Source organism: Caenorhabditis elegans, chromosome X (assembly GCF_000002985.6).
Source record: "Caenorhabditis elegans chromosome X".
Classification (NCBI taxonomy): Eukaryota; Metazoa; Nematoda; class Chromadorea; order Rhabditida; family Rhabditidae; genus Caenorhabditis; species Caenorhabditis elegans.
In genome coordinates, this window is record NC_003284.9 from 1864802 (window position 1) to 1880497 (window position 15696).

Below are 15696 nucleotides of genomic sequence, written 5' to 3' on the forward strand. Positions count from 1 at the left end.
AGGAAAACTGTAAGAGTTTAGGAAAAAGGAGTTCCATGAAAGAACAGAACAGCAGATTGAGTACTGTAGTTAGTTTATAGACGTACTGTAATAATACTGAAGGAAAATAAAACTGGTAGGATATCATACATACTAAACAAACAAATAGTATTGTAGGTTTACTGTAGGGCTTCAGAGAGTAGTGTGAAAATACTGAGGGATTATTGTCGATTTTGTATTCAAGTGGCTACTGGAACGTGATTAATTAGTAGAATTTAACTTATGTAGTCATAATTACATAAATATTCAAATCCGGTACCAGTGACGGGTACCTTCTAGAAATTTCATTTCGACTCGACTGATCCTTGCTGTTATTCATTATTTTTAGAAATGAATCCAATTTTCGCAACTTTATTGCCGGAACAAGACAACCAATGGCGGCTGCTCGAATCCAAAAACCACGAGATGACTGTCACAAGAAATGGTTGTCGGATTTTCCCCAAGCTCCATTATGAAGTCCATGGTCTCGTCGCGGACAAGTGCTACAGTATGGTGTTTCATATAGCGGCAGTGGACAATTTCCGCTACAAATATGAAGAAGGAAGCTAGAAGCGATACAGAATCCAGCAGTTCAAGGAGCCCAAGTTCATTTGTCATCCGGCTGGAATCAAGATGGGAGCGTACGTTTGTTGTCTGTTCTTGACTAGCAACAGAGTACATTTGCGGAGGCCTCCGCCTGCCTCGCGCCGCTATTCAAAGACCTTTTGCACTATGTCACGTGGTGTCAGGCTGTCCCCTTACGATTTGATCTACAAAAAATGCGGGAGTTGAGGCGCAGAGTTCTTAACTGATTTTGCATGGTTAAGAACGTGCTGACGTCACATTATTTTGGGCCAAAAATTCCCGCATTTTTTGTAGAACAAACCGTGATGAGGCAGATTGATACCACTTGCGTAATGCAGAAGTGTGTCAGGCTCTGAAACCGCGCCTGCAGCTTAAGGAAGCCCCAGTTAACATCACAAAAATATTCAAATTTCAGATTGTGGACGTCCAGAACAATTTCATTTGAGGATTTTTTCATCACCACCAACCCACAACCTACCGACAATTCCATGGTGAATTTGCTAAAGAATATTCTGAAAATAACGAAACTTTTTTAGATCCATCTGCCGCCACACTGTAAGTTCACACCAATTCTAGATGTGTATGAGGTGGTGTTGGATCATATGCAGCAACCTGCAACAATGCATCGCGTCAGTTCCTGCCGACTTCCGTACACTTTTATGACAGTCACGATGTACAAGGTAACTTTTACTTTTACTTTTAATTTTTGATAGTTTTTCTAGAAGAATATTTTTAGAATCGAGAAGCCCGTGTCTTGAAATTGGGGATGAACCCTCACGCTCGACATTTTCTGAAGAATAATACCAATAAAAACCATCTGGATACAGCTTCCTTGATTCCTCCAATTCCATCTGTCCAACCATTGCCTCTTTTTCCTCTCCCACAAAACTCGATGTCTTATACTTTCTCATACGACACGTACCCGTCAAACATCCATGTTGCCCCGATTCAGCTCCCGTTCCCATTCCCTGCAGTGCTCTCAACTCTAGCTTCATCCCTTCAACTTTGTCGGGACGGGGATCCTGAAGAAATCGATGAGGAGATCGACATTATGAATTAGTTGAATTAATATCAATATTCTGTGTGCATTTTCAATTTTTCTACTTTTGTCTTGCATCATCGTTTTTCGTTTACTTTCCAATAATTAAAAAAAAAATTATACATAGATGCTAAAAATAATTATCACATACGTCTGTTGAAAAAATGTAACTTTCTATAAATTTTTTTTTGAAGATTGCAAAACACAAAAGAAACTTGTGTAATAGATGCACCCCAACAAGAATAAAGTTTTATTTTAAACAAATAAAATCGCTTCTTTTCATCTAGAACATTTCTCACTCTTCCTAAAATGCAAAATTTCAGGACTTACCATTGCGTCCCCTCTAACCCCCAAAAACACAAATTGGCAGATCCTTCAGCTTTACAGGCAAGTGTCTCGCAACCTGTTATCCTCCGCATTTCCATTATCTCTCTGCTTTGTTGTTGCCAAACGTCTGCTGGTGTTGCGCCGTCTCTAACTGGGATACATAATTTTACTCATTTCCTAACTTTTGTCACACTCGGCCTCTAAAATTTCAGGCAAATTGGCAAATCGGCAAATTGTCTGAATTGAAAAAGTTTTGGCAAATCGGCAAACCGTCATACTGCCGGACCTAAAATTTCAGGCAAATTGGCAAATCGGCAAATTGCCTAAAATTTTCGGGAAAGGTTTTGCATTTCTTTTTGGAAATTTCAGAATTTAACTTCCAATCGGAAAAATTGTGCGCATCCTATGAATTTTCTTACATCTATTTTAAAAAGTAAACAAAATCTGTGAAAATACCTAAAGAAAACGAAGAAAAAAAATTCAAAAAAACAGTTTGAAGTGTTTCCGCCTTATAAAAAAATCCCACTTAACGTTTCCACCAAATCGGCAAATTGCAGCAATTAAACAATTTCGGCAAATCGGCAAGCCGGCAGTTTTCCGGATTTCAAAACTTCCGGCAAATTGGGATTAAATTGGCAAAAATGATTCAAAAGATCTCTCTGGAAATTTGATTTAAGATATTGAGGGACTTTTGGTCATTGGTCACAGCCTAACAAAATCTGTTCCAGTATACTTCAAATTTTATGATATGTTATTTCCTAAAATTCACAAAAAAAGACGGCAAATTTTTTTGTCGACAAATTAGGCAAATCGGCAAATTGCAGGTTTGCCGGAAACTTTATTTTCGACAAATTGTCGATTTGCCAAAATTTTCAATTCCTGTAATTTGCCGATTTGCCGGAAAATATCGTTTGCCGCCCACCCATTCAGGACACGAGAGGTTTTTTTTAAATACGAACAATTCAAATAATTCACTCCTAAACTGTAGACGGCAGCTGCAGTAGATCATATTATATTTTCCTTTGTTCTTTATTGCTCTTCGATCTGCCATTTTTCTCATTTGTTTATACCAACTAGGTCGGCGCGCGTGGCGGTGTTTTCATAGAAAAGGGGGTGCTTTGATGACCCGTTCCGCGAAAAAGCCTCCCCCAAATACTGTAACTATTTCCCATGCAATGCAACAATCCTCTCCCTCTCCAGCCAGCTATGTTTTAATATTGCGAAACGTGCGTCCGCGTTTTTTAAACATGGCGCAAGACCTACACCACAGAATTTTCTGAGGACAGATTTGTTTCTCCTACACAACTTATACAGCACCGGTTTGCCGAGCCCACTGCGGGTAGTTCCAATAGGGGTGTACGGCAAATATACCTTTCCGGTGACTGTTAATGTAGGCGCTATCATCCCTCTAGTGCTCACTCTTTGATGATTTCTCAATTTCATTTTTTTCATGGACTTTGAAAAAAAATTCTCAAAAGAAATGGGGTGAGGACGCAGAGCTTTACCGACTTCACATCTGGTGCTCTCGAACCTCTACAGCCACAAATGAACTATAGGCAGATCTATCGGTTTTACCAGCAACATCATTCTAGCAACCTCTCCACATTTCCCTAATCTCTCCATTTTGTTTTTGTCAGACACCTGTTGGTGGTGCGCTGTCTCTACCCGGCACCAGACTGTTTACGCGTTTCATAATTTGTGTCCGAACTCTCTGCTTCTAGGGAACTTTTTTGAAATTGTTATTTATCTTTAAAAATGAGTAATTTGATGCTCTTCGAAAAAAATTGGATTGTCAGTGAAATTATCAAAAAATATCAAGGGGCCCATAGCAGTTGGAGGTCGATTTTCCAACTTTTTGTTCTTTTGCATATAATTTTTAGAAATTGCAGAATCCGATGCCAATATTAATTTTTCTTAAAAACGTTCGTAAGTGCCCTAAACCGCTCAAATGAAGTAGATCGCATAGCAATTGTGCGCACTGTATCAAAGGTTTCACGTGGTGTCAGGCTGTCTCATTACAGTTTGATCTACAAGAAATGCGGGAATATTTTTACAGAAAAGTTGTGACGTCAGCACGCTCTTAACCATGCAAAATCAGATGATATGTCTGCGTCTCAACTCCCGCATTTTTCGAAGATCAAATCGAAATGGGACTTTCTGACTACAAGTGAGGAGACAATGTCAGAGGCTCCTTCTTAACGGCTCAACCGACAGACACTTATAGATAGGAGCGGCTTGTATACGTTGCCTTTTCCATTTATCTGTACTCGTTTAGTCTCTTAATTCATTGTACCTGTCTTTAGGACTTATATTGCATGTGAGAGCTGCTTATTACCTATAGACGCCACTCGCTTTTAGTCATGAATTTCATGCTAACCTAACTGTTTTCAAAATTATTATACATCATGCAAATACTGGAAGCTTGCATTTTTTTTCCAATTTCGCCACAGCTCAACACATTTCCTCTATCCCTCAAAATATCCTACTTTTTTGTTGACATCAAATCGGTGTTCTCGTAACATTAAACATTTTCCCATGCTTATTGCTATTGTCCGTGTACGTGTGAGTATTGACATTAATGTAGCGGGTACATGGTTTTTTTGTTTTTGGCAGCTGCGCCGGTTCTACCAGGCACGATATTGTTCATTTCTACCAACTCTCCCATTTTCCATGTCAAAGTTTGAGGGACTGTGGGCCGGTAGGGTTACTGTAGAGAAATTTGAGTTATTAGCTTTTGAAAAGGTATTGGATTGGAAGATGGTGGGGGATAATGTCAAGCGACTGTAGTGGGGCTGTAGGGGTACTGTAGGTATACGGTAGGGTTACTGTAGTTTGGAAAATTTGGAATTTGCTAGATCTATCTTATAATTTGTGACACGACTTTGACATACTTTGAGCTTGTAGGAGTTGTGGTAACTCTGACGTCATGTAAATCTTAATTTTGTGCTTTGTCGAAATATTGATACGGTATAGGCACGTGGTGTCAGAGAGTCCCGTTGATCTACGCAGATCTACAAGAAATTCGGGAGTAGAGACGCAGAGTTCTCAATTGATTTCGCATGGTTAAGAACGTGCTGATGTCACGTTTTTTGGGAAAGAAATTCCCGCATTTTTTGTAGATCAAACCGTAGTGGGTCAGCCTGACACCACGTGTATAGGTATATTCTAGAAAAAGTTCCTTATTGGACACTCCCTCCCATCGTATTCCCGGCGAGAACACGCCCCATTTTTTCCGTATTCGCACAACACTTCTCATGTCTCAACCCTCACTGCCACATTTGACGCAATTCAACACTCCACTGGTACTCTCCCTTTGTCTCACACTCTTTTTTTTTGTGCTAGAAAGCTGTTGGTGGGCCCGCGCCTCCTCTGCCAGTCACGGGATTGTTTGCCCTTCTCACTTTCTCTCCATTTTTTAGGCAATCACTTACTTTTTGTTTCTCTACTGGTCAGTGGCGCCTTTTAAATTAGTTACACACGATCTTTTTTTTTTGGCACAACTCTCAGGATGTTCTCGACTCCAACCAGAGCTCCCCAGCCTGCTTTTATTCTCCTCGAGATAGTTTCTCAGGTTGAACCTTTATTTTAATTTCATGTGATTCATATCTATAGTTGTTATCAAGTGACTTAGTTAATTTCTGCTTACCTAGTTCAAGATTTGTCTTTTTACTGTCCTAAAATTTTCTAGTGTTCAATTTGACCGTAACTGTAGTAACGGTTTCACTCTTTGAGCTTCCCTGATTTTTGAATGTCATCAACATGGTGCATCCTACAATGTGGTGGCGATTTGATATGTGTAATGTTCTCTATCGCTTAATTTCTTATTTTTTCTTAAATTTCACAATTTCACAATTCATGGTGGTCCTCGACACGGTGGTCTTCATTTTTAGCATAACAGATTGATCCTTTCAACATCACTCTGTTTAGTTGTACGAGACATTCATATATAATGTCTTCATTGGACTGTAATGTTCTCTATTGCTCAAATTCCTATTTTTCTTCAATTTAACAACTTTACGATTCACGGTGGTCCTCGACGCGGCGGTCTTCATTTTTCGCTTAACAGCTTGATAATTCGAACATCCCTCTATTCTCCACCTCCAAGCTGTGCACTTCACAATCAGGTACTCTTAGCGGGTGCGATTAAAGCTTCTGAAAGATACACTTTCTATATTTCTATATTGCTCAAACTAGTGGACTTAGACAATAAGAACTTGCAAATCTTCTATTTTTTTTCATTTAATTATGGTAAACTTACCAAATTGCCGCGGTTTTGAACCCAGTCGATATACGGTGCATTCTTATATAAAGTTTCTCCATTGGCCGCTCCCTCCTAGTGTACTTCCACGCCCCTTCTTGCTGTGCTCTCACTTCTCTAAACATCACTGCCGCAGCGGATTCAATTCAGCGTTGGCGGCCACTACCTTTCTCTCACTCCTCTATCTTTTCTTACTCGTTCTTTTTGTGTGTTGAAAGCTGCCCGCCTCCCGTCCACCAATCACAAGATTGTTGACATTTGTCACTTTTTCTATGTTCTCCTTACTGGTCAGGTCAATGTCCTAACGGGGTGACCTCGAAGTGCTTTTTTAGTTTAATTTTCATCATTCTTCTTATTTTCAGCAATTGTAATGCCGATTGAGCCAAGTGATAGGAAAGTGCCACAAGACATTTTCAAAAACGTCGTTAATAGATGCTCGTTAACCAAATTGAATTCCCGAGAATTTCACGAGTTGGAAATGTCAATTAGGCCGAGCACAAGAGCAATTGAAGAGTTGGATCCATCTTCAAACGACCTTTTGAAGTGGGAAACTGAATTGGCTTACACGGTGAGCCGTACTTGTTTTTTAACGTACAGTTATTTACTGCGAGACCGTGACCGTGGTAAGACCTTTTTCGTGAGACTTTTCTCTGCGATAATCTTAGTTGTAAGATTCGATGCAATTATTTAGAAACGCATATCTATACATATTCCCCACATTATGTCCATAGGTAGCAATCTTTTTGGCACGTGCTGGTTATATTTATATTATCATTTGAGTGGGAAAAATTCATCTAAAAATGAGTTAGAACTACAGAAAGGTCGCAGAGGTAGGGTGGACGGCACATGCCGTTCTGCAAATTTTTTTTGTCGACAAATTCGGCAAATCGGCAAATTGCCGGTTGGCCGATTTGCTCGAAACTTCAATTCAAGCAATTTTCCGATTTTCCGATTTGTCGGAAAAAATCGTTTGCCGCCCACCTCTGTTCTGAACAAGATCTGTGTAACATAAAGTGCATCCCGACTTCAAGTTGAATGGCAAGTTTGGAGTGGGCTTTTAGGTCTAACAAATCAATAAATATGATCTAGTCTCAGATAGAAGATTTGTACTTTTTCAGGAGAAAAAAACGATGCTTTTGGATCACAAATTCAACGAAAATTCCAGAATCCACAGGAAAAACGAACCTGGATGCCGCAGAGAAAAACAAGTGCTAATACAGGATTGCTCACAAACTATTTCAGAAGTGAGTTTATGAGTTTTCCCATATATTATTGTTATATGGACCACCATCAACTTACAGAATACCGTCTCACAACAACGTGAAATCCCAATTGGTTTCTGGAAATTCGTGAAAAAGCTACGTGCTCTGGGCTTTCAGATCTCGGTCAGCAATTGGAAAGTGGCGAAATTGCAAATTGGATTTTAATTTCATTTCTGTGAGTTCAAAGTTACATTTTCAATATATCTATTTTGAAAATGCGACTTCTGGGCTTACAGTCTCTACACGGCGGGCGTTTTGTGAAAAGTGGAAGTCGAGTTCTGATGCGACGAGTGAACGTTTTCGTTAAGAAATACTACATTCTTTCAAGTGTATAATAGACGAATGCGTTATTTTTAACTAGAAGAAAAGTGGAATGTGTTAATTGGTAAGTTTACACCGACTCTTGAAAACTTGGTCAAATTAGCTAAAGCTTCAAAATTACAGGATGCGAGGATCAAATATCTAGACGCTCAACCAATACAAAGAAAACATACTGGTAAGGAAAATTTCTTCGTTTTAAGAAACAAATCGTTATAAAACGAGGAAACTTTTTTTACAGAAATCTTCAGAACTCTCAACATGACTATAATCTTCTGAGAGCCGGCAGAAAAAAAAATTGACATTCACAATTGCTCCCCGTGTGCTTGCATTGCTAAACATGGTAAGATAGATTAGTGCTTTCAATTATTTCAAACGAAAGCTCTATTCTCTCTTACAGATATTGAGATCACGCAAAACAAGATGAAAGTGAGATTTTTCCAACATATTGGCAATGTTCACTGGAAATTATTCACCAATATTGCAACTCAGTCAGTAAGTTCTTGGCTCTACCAAAATGTTTGTTTGTTTTTGGTGAAACATCAACTTACAGGTAGAAAAACTTGTAGACAATCGCGATGGCTACCAGCGGCAGTTTGAAAAAAAAAAATCAATTAGCAAGTTGATACATATTAGATCAATATTTTACTGATTGACAGAATGCACAACTCCTGGAAAACTTCAACAGTGCACCTTGATAGAAAATTTTGTGGAGAAGTACGATCAGATTCTGCCAGACAAGGTAAGTCTACAGGCTTTTAATCAGTTGAATGTCTGATAAAAAGTTTGCCGACTTACAGATTGTATGAACAAACGAACAATTCTACTACATATGGCTTTGAAAGTAAGCCTATAAATTATTTTTTAATTGATAATTTGGAAAGTATTTTACAGATTGCACATTTTGTGAAAAAAATGGGAAGCTTCAAGTTGTATCTTGTGTTCAATATCAAAAGGCAGGATTTAGAAATTTAGAAAAACACGGCTTCAATTACATGAAAAAAGTGGTCCCGTTACACATTTTGGATGCAAGTACTGTAAGTTCAGAGTTGAATTATCTTGATCATATTTGATAATACAACTTCTGGGCTTCCAGGTCCAGAAAACACAACAACTTATGCTTTTTGCTTGCCATGGATCAGTTTCTAATGAAAAGTTCACAGATTTATAGAAGTTCTATCAGCACACATTCAATGCAACTTGGCATTTACAGAGAAAGTAAGACCATAAACTATTTATCAATTCATCATTTGATCAATTGTTTGTGGACTTACAGGCTGCAAAATTTGAAGTACACTGTATGGAAAGGTAGCAGAAATTGGAATACTGGAACGGTGGGTCTGGTGAATTGAGACGTCATAAGTCAATGAAGCTATGGGTTATCAAGGTTGCAACACAAATTTGAAGGTAGGTTCATGAGTAGTCATATAGGTATATTGTACGTATGACTATCTCATCAACTTACAGACAAACGGCTACATCGAAAATCTTCAGAAGTTTGAAGAAAACTTCAAAATTGGAATGTGAATCGTTTTTCGAATGCCTACAGGATTTTGTCAAATAGTTTTTTTTGTGAGTACGTACATTTTATAAATATCAAAATTGATATAAATCTATAAGGAGATAAATGAGCTCCGGGTATAAATTTATAGCCTTTTTCGTTGCAATTATGGAAAACGACGCTATAAATCATGATACTCTATTTGACGGCAATTTCAAAAAAAATGTTCGGCCACCCGAAGTGCCACTTTTTACAGTCCGAAATTGCTTTTTTTTACTTTTCATCGAGTTGGATAGGTGGAATTTTCTCAATTCAAATTACAGCGAAAAAGTACAATAAAATTCCAGAAATAATTTTTATTGATCGTCAGTTTGTTTATTATGAAACGTAGCACATACTTACAGATTGAAACGTGATCTGGTCAAGCAACACGCTTTACAAAAACTTGTTTCTAGTATGATGGTAAGTTAGTGCACTAATTTACATTATTAAAAATGTAATTATGGCCCCAACTTACAGATTCTGCAAAAGACGAACACTCACCTTTACTAGTCAAACTTTACTAGTAAAATGCCTCAACCAGGTACAGAATACTGCATTCATCTTTTTTCATAATACAAAGAAGATTGCTTTATTTCTTACAGCAACATGTGCTATCAAGGAGATTGGAAACATGAATAACCAAAAAAAAATTTACTTCCTTTCAGTTTCGAGAATCCAATTCTGCTGTGAGATACCCTTGTTGAAATTTTAGATTAACGGCGAGTACAATGTTTTTCAAACACTTGACAAAAATGATTTTGGAATAATTTCTTTTTTAGGAGTATATTGGGAATTTCCTATTTGTTCTTCCAAAAGTGTAACTAGACGTGCAGGTTTCTACAAAATTCGGAATTTAAATAATGTTTGAGCGGTCGCAAAGCGGAAATCACAAAGTTCATTTAGAGATTTAGGTACAGATCGATGTTTGGTATTTGGCATCATCAAGAATAAAAAAGTGAAACCCGACAAAATTGTGTTTGGAAAGTAGGCAGGTAGGCAAGCCCTTTTTTTCTGCGGTTTTGAAAAACTGGGCAATTTTTTTACAGATACTAGAACCGGCAAAGAACATATCTCGCCTAGTGGCACTTCTGAGCAATCATGAGGGTAAGCTTGTTGATTTTTCCCATATTTGTGTTATGTGACAACTGATTGGAGCTTATATATAAGTACATATTAGGCGGAGAAATAAGTTTCGTCGGGTTTTTTTTGTTTTGCGATTGTTTCACAAGCTGTTTTACGGTCGTTATAATAAATTTGCAAGTTAAGCGCCCATAGCAGCTAAAACTGGAATTATAGTCAACTTTTGAACAGTGAGTAATTAGTTAATGTGTGTATATTATTTATTAGACAGAAATAAGTAAAATGATGAAGTTAAAAAAAATTTGGGGTTTTAGTTTTAAAGAAAACTATTTTTTGGTATTTTGAATTTAAAAAATTCGGTGATTTTGTTTTTTTCAAATTTTACAGACTAGCGATGTCAGGGCACTCAACATGTTCTGAAAAATGTGATGATGGATTGTGTAGTTCCAGGAAAGACTGTAAAAACTATACGGTCCAAGTTTTACAGTAAAGCAACATGTGTGAAAGTAAGTTCATGAGTTCTCTTATAAAAAGGTTTTTATGAGTATCGCATCAACTTACAGAGGACACACGAAACGATTTACTAGTTGGCAACAGTTTGGTCTCAATAAAAATCCCAGACTTACTTCGCTAGGGTATAGAGGTAAGTTAATTCGTGTTTCATATATTTGTTTTATATGAAACTCTGACAAACATACAGGTGATACACGGGAAAACAGGCAAATGGATGGCCGAATTTTTTGGTTCATAAATGTTGCTCCATTTCAACGGGATTCAATAATTCGCAAAAAATGGGTTGATGTCAATTCCCCTGAATACATCCCTCGACACTGGGTAACAAACGCCCGCCACGACGCCCGGCGGTTTTTGAGTTTCAAATGAAATATATAAACTTGGTTGATTTTTGGAGATATCAATTGAAAACATGGTCTCATACTGAGGACTGTATCTCGTTTCATTTGAAATCGACAAATTTGAAAATGATAGAATATTGTAAATTATTTGATCTATATTGTGGCGTAAATATTTCTTAAAGTCAGCTGAAAATGAGGTCGCCACGTGGCGTTTTACATGGTATCAAATAAGAATCAATTATTCTCAACTTGAGAGTACTTGGAATTTTGAAATTTAAAAATGCTTACTCATCGAGCAATGCGCTTTTGAATCATGAAAAAAATTTAATATTGTCGCCATGTGGCATTTTTAACAGTCGTGTAATATCCTAAAACAAAAACTGGCAAATGTTACTTTTGAGCTGGAAGTAGCTTGTTTACAGTGTAGGAATACATCTAGGTTTTAATGACGGCTGGTCAGTTTTCATCTTGGAATAGCTCGAAGGATAATGTCATCTTAATCTGTGGCGGCTTTTCAGGCAAATCGGTTGAAAATGAACCAAAGTAGATGATGTTATGCTGAAAACGTTCGCAAATTACTAGGTATTGTTTTAAGTAAGTAAATGGTTTCAAACTAAAAAAGCAAAATCTGAATCTGATCTGTAAAACGATGAATTAGTTGTGACCGGTGTGACCTAATTTTGAATTTCACGTTCAGAAGTTGAAAGCCCATAGTCCAATTACACGTAATTTTTGAGGATTTGATTACGTTTCTTAGCGGAAATGCCACGTTGTGACCTAATTTTTCAATTGGCTTTTAGAAATCTAGAAGCCCATGTACAAATTAGAGTTTTACGCGTCTTCAGCACAGAAATGATTAAAATATCTCACGCTTCAGTTTTTGGCTGTTACGCCACGTAGTGACCTGATTTTGAATTTTAAACTTAAAAATCTGAAAGTTTATAGTCCAATTACTATATGCCTGATTTTTCAGAAATTTATTCCGTTTCCTAGTGGAAAACTAAAAATGTGGCCTGAAAGCCTAAATGGGCGCGCGCAAAAAATCATTTTGGTGGAGTCAAGCTCTATATTTGGCTTTATTTCAAGATAGACTGTTCAAAATCTGAATGGCCAGAGGCAAATTACCACTGTACGCGGCTTCAGTGCAATAATATTAAAATATATGACGTCTCAGTTTTCAGCTTATAATGCCACGTAATGACATGATTTCGAATTTTTAACTTAAAAATCTGAAAGCCCGTAGTCCAATTACTATACACCTAATTTTTCATAATTTTATTCCGTTTTCTAGTTAAAAAATTAAAGCTTTAATGAAAACTAAAAATGTGGCCTGAAAGCCCGAATGCGCGCGCGCAAAAAATTTTTTTTTTTTTGGAGTTAAGCTCCACTATAATCTATAGCACACCTTCTCTTTTGATTACATACAAGTAGACATCCGAAATAATACAGGGTTGATGTCAATTCCCCTGAATACAGCCCTCGACACTGGGTAACAAGCGCCCGCCAAGACGCCCTGCGGTTTTTGAGTTTCAAATGAAATATATAAATTCGGTACATTTTTTGGAGCTTCCAATTGAAAAGATGGTCTTATTCTGAGGGCTGTATCTCGGTTCATTTGAAAGATACAGACACATTTTAAAATGCTAAAATATTGCAAAATCTTCGATCTACATTTTGGCGTACACAGTTTTAAAAGTCAGCTCAAAATGAGGTCGCCGCGTGGCGTTTAACACGGTATTAGAGTAAAGTCGATTAATTTCAAGTTGAGAGTACTTAGAATTTTGAAATTTTAAATATGTACTCTTTGAACAATTTACTTTTGAAATTTGAAAAAAATTTTGATGACGGTGTTACGTGGCAATTTTAACGAACGTGTAATATTCTAACACTAAAACGGGAAAAATGTTAATAAAACAAAAACGGTCCGAACCAGTAAGGTAAGAAAATTTACTTGGTTTTTGGAAATTTTTTTTTGTAAAATCAGGAAAATTTTCTTACAGGTCAGGTTTCTACAGCCCTCGTAATGCGAAACAACTATGATATGTGATTTTCTAAATTACGGAAAACTTATCGAATCGCAATTCACTAAAGCGGCAGGTATGCAAATGCTCACCGTTTTCTGAATATTTTGAAAACGACGGCATTTGTTTACAGAAGAGCAGTACATCTCTCTCGCGATTGCCAAAAAAGAAAGGTAGGCAAATGCTTCTCATTTTCAGAAAAAATTGAAAATTCGAGCAATTTGTTTACAGAATCGAATTTTGGAACTGTTAGCTGAAAATTGCCAACACACTGCAAGTGAGCAAATAATTCTTACTTTCAGAGAATTCAACTCGAAAGTGAGGCTTATTTGTTTACAGAATGTAAGCTTCTTGTCAGTGGCATCAAAATCTGTTCAGTGAGGTTGGCTACATAGAAAAAATTTTAAAAGAGATTGGCGGATTGAAAAAGCAGTTGACAAGCTTACTAATGAGAGCAAAAAAGCCTAACAATGCCCATTGTTAAGACCAGAACCTCGACATCAAAGTTATGACAAAAAGGTAAACACGATAATTTATTCTAAACTAATAAAAAACATTCTAGAACATTCCAAAGTTTTTCAAAAGTTTCCAGATGGTTCTAGAACATTCCAGATTTTTTTAAAAATTTTCTAAAGGGTTCTAGAACATTCTAGAGTTTTTAGACTTTCCAAAAGATTCTAGAACATTCCAAAATTTTTCAATAGTTCCCAGAAGGGTTTAGAACATTCCAGAAATGCAATAATTTTACAGAAAGCTCTAGAACAATCCATGTTTTTTTTAAAATATTTTCGAGAAGGTTCTATAAAATTCCAGGTGTTTTTAATTTTTCCAAAAGGTTTCAGAACATTCCAAAATGTTTCTAAAGTTTCCAGACGGTTATTGAGCATTCCAAAGTTTTTCAAAAGTTTTCAGAAAGTGTCAGAACACTCCAAAAAATTTTGAAATTTTCCAGAAAGTTTCAGAACATTCCACAGTTTTTCAAAAGTTTTTCAAGGGTTCATGTTCAACATTTCAATGCTTTTCAAAAGTTTCCAGAAAGTTCTAAAACATTCTAGAATTGCTTCAATTTCCCAGAAAGTATTAGAACACTTCAGAGTTTTTTTTAAATATTCCTAAAAGTACCGCTACAGTACCTTGACAACATTCTACACCCACTTCCAACCCAATATCTCTTCAAAAGCTCAAGGCATTTATTTTTTCAAACAACAGTAACTCAGTAGTCTTACAGTAACCCTACAGTTCTTTTTCAACTAAAACTTGGTTGAAAAGTATGTTAGGCGATTCAAAACTTTGTTCCAGAATCTCTATTTTGCCTACAGAGAATGTTGAATATCACGCTGATGTTGTAAAGGTAAGTTCATGATTTCTCCCATATATTTTTCATGAGAGAGATCATTGGACTTACAGAGTATGACAAAATCAGCAACTCATCGCAAATCACATTTGATGTCAGCGGTAAGTGCATATGTTTCAAAAACTTGTTCAAATTGTTTTCGAAAACATTGCATTTACAGGCGAAGGAACTGAATCAAGGTAAGCAAATTCCCGTCATTTTCTGGAAATATTTTGAAACGGCGGCAATTTGTTTACAGAAAGTGAGCGGTTCGTTTTGGGAGATCAAAAAAAGCCCAGCATTGTTTTAAAAATATGGGTAAGAAAATGTTTTTTATTTTCCTAGAATTCAGAATTCAAAGAAAATGTACTCAATTTGGTTACAGGATTGGAATATTTCAAATAATCGTTCGGGAGTACAGTTTCAGATATGCCGGGTAAGCAATTGCTTCTCATTTTCAGAAATTGTATGTGAAAAAGAGAGCCTTTTGTTTACAGAGACCAATCTCATTGTACCACGTTTCAAAAGAAAAAGCTACCGTAAGTTGATGAGTTCACACATAAATTTTGGATATATATGTGCCACTCACTTTCTTGCAGTACACCGCAGGACTGTGAGGCAATCAAACCACCATGTTGCCGGTTGCCGAAAATCTCGGTGGCCACACAGCCCTGGTACACCGCGTGTGATCATCACTTAACGACTTTGAAAGCTCATATCGTCATTAATTTCCAAACAAGGTATTACATTAATTTATTGTTAATTAAAAAAAACCTTCCAAAATAGTGGGAGTAAAACTTTTGTGCTTCTTTATTTTTTCCGATTTTTTTCACAATCTTAGTTTCAGTTTCACATTTTCCGTGCAGCTCAATCCATCAATATCAGCGCTCAAGAAACCTTATGGTAAGTTGATTTTTGTGCCACATATATGGAAATTGTGATGTAAATATCAATTTACAGACACATCTCGGACATCCTCTCCCGGAACAGCAAGAGAAAAAATATATAAAAATTATAGAGGTTCTGTCTTATTCTGATCTTTTTAGTTTGTGAATAAA

At 36.7% G+C, this 15696-nt stretch overlaps 1 protein-coding gene and 12 non-coding genes across 14 annotated transcripts; all 13 read left to right on the forward strand.

The window, feature by feature from the left end:
- Nucleotides 1-444: 444 nt before the first annotated feature.
- tbx-41 (Putative T-box protein 41) lies at nt 445-1837 on the forward strand (the record flags this gene model as incomplete). Of its 2 annotated transcripts, NR_138513.1 has the most annotated exons (4): nt 445-663; nt 1019-1094; nt 1140-1283; nt 1340-1663. NR_138513.1 is itself a non-coding variant. In NM_075942.5 (3 exons), 3 exons carry the CDS (start codon nt 1092-1094, stop codon nt 1661-1663), a joined length of 471 nt encoding a protein of 156 aa, NP_508343.2. In that variant the 3' UTR covers nt 1664-1837. The 2 variants fall into 2 exon arrangements, 1 of the variants encoding a protein (NP_508343.2); NM_075942.5 differs by lacking the exon at nt 445-663 and having other exon boundaries at nt 1092-1094; nt 1340-1837.
- A 4760-nt stretch (nt 1838-6597) lies between these two features.
- Y59E1B.1 lies at nt 6598-15691 on the forward strand. The gene is made up of 35 exons (NR_138526.1): nt 6598-6795; nt 7346-7471; nt 7529-7664; nt 7726-7874; nt 7934-7985; nt 8049-8150; nt 8208-8302; nt 8361-8549; nt 8608-8651; nt 8702-8844; nt 8904-9025; nt 9084-9214; nt 9275-9379; nt 9713-9770; nt 9828-9891; nt 9953-10069; nt 10130-10212; nt 10262-10342; nt 10397-10454; nt 10818-10936; nt 10994-11073; nt 11131-11264; nt 13285-13381; nt 13439-13478; nt 13537-13582; nt 13645-13824; nt 14605-14656; nt 14713-14760; nt 14820-14838; nt 14898-14956; nt 15024-15074; nt 15136-15177; nt 15238-15378; nt 15486-15541; nt 15599-15691. It is a non-coding gene; the product is annotated as an Unclassified non-coding RNA Y59E1B.1 (non-coding RNA).
- On the forward strand, nt 7665-7725 carry mir-4807. The gene has a single exon (NR_070402.2). It is a non-coding gene; the product is annotated as a pre-microRNA mir-4807 (primary transcript).
- Nucleotides 8151-8207, forward strand: mir-4808. The gene has a single exon (NR_070403.2). It is a non-coding gene; the product is annotated as a pre-microRNA mir-4808 (primary transcript).
- mir-4809 lies at nt 8845-8903 on the forward strand. The gene has a single exon (NR_070404.2). It is a non-coding gene; the product is annotated as a pre-microRNA mir-4809 (primary transcript).
- On the forward strand, nt 9026-9083 carry mir-2220. Its single transcript, NR_070405.1, has one exon. It is a non-coding gene; the product is annotated as a pre-microRNA mir-2220 (primary transcript).
- On the forward strand, nt 9215-9274 carry mir-4810.2. The gene has a single exon (NR_131711.1). It is a non-coding gene; the product is annotated as a pre-microRNA mir-4810.2 (primary transcript).
- On the forward strand, nt 10937-10993 carry mir-4810.1. The gene has a single exon (NR_070408.2). It is a non-coding gene; the product is annotated as a pre-microRNA mir-4810.1 (primary transcript).
- Nucleotides 14657-14712, forward strand: mir-1018. The gene has a single exon (NR_024003.2). It is a non-coding gene; the product is annotated as a pre-microRNA mir-1018 (primary transcript).
- mir-4925 lies at nt 14761-14819 on the forward strand. The gene has a single exon (NR_070410.2). It is a non-coding gene; the product is annotated as a pre-microRNA mir-4925 (primary transcript).
- Nucleotides 14839-14897, forward strand: mir-4923.2. The gene has a single exon (NR_070411.2). It is a non-coding gene; the product is annotated as a pre-microRNA mir-4923.2 (primary transcript).
- On the forward strand, nt 15075-15135 carry mir-4923.1. The gene has a single exon (NR_070412.2). It is a non-coding gene; the product is annotated as a pre-microRNA mir-4923.1 (primary transcript).
- On the forward strand, nt 15178-15237 carry mir-4921. The gene has a single exon (NR_070413.2). It is a non-coding gene; the product is annotated as a pre-microRNA mir-4921 (primary transcript).
- Nucleotides 15692-15696: the final 5 nt, after the last annotated feature.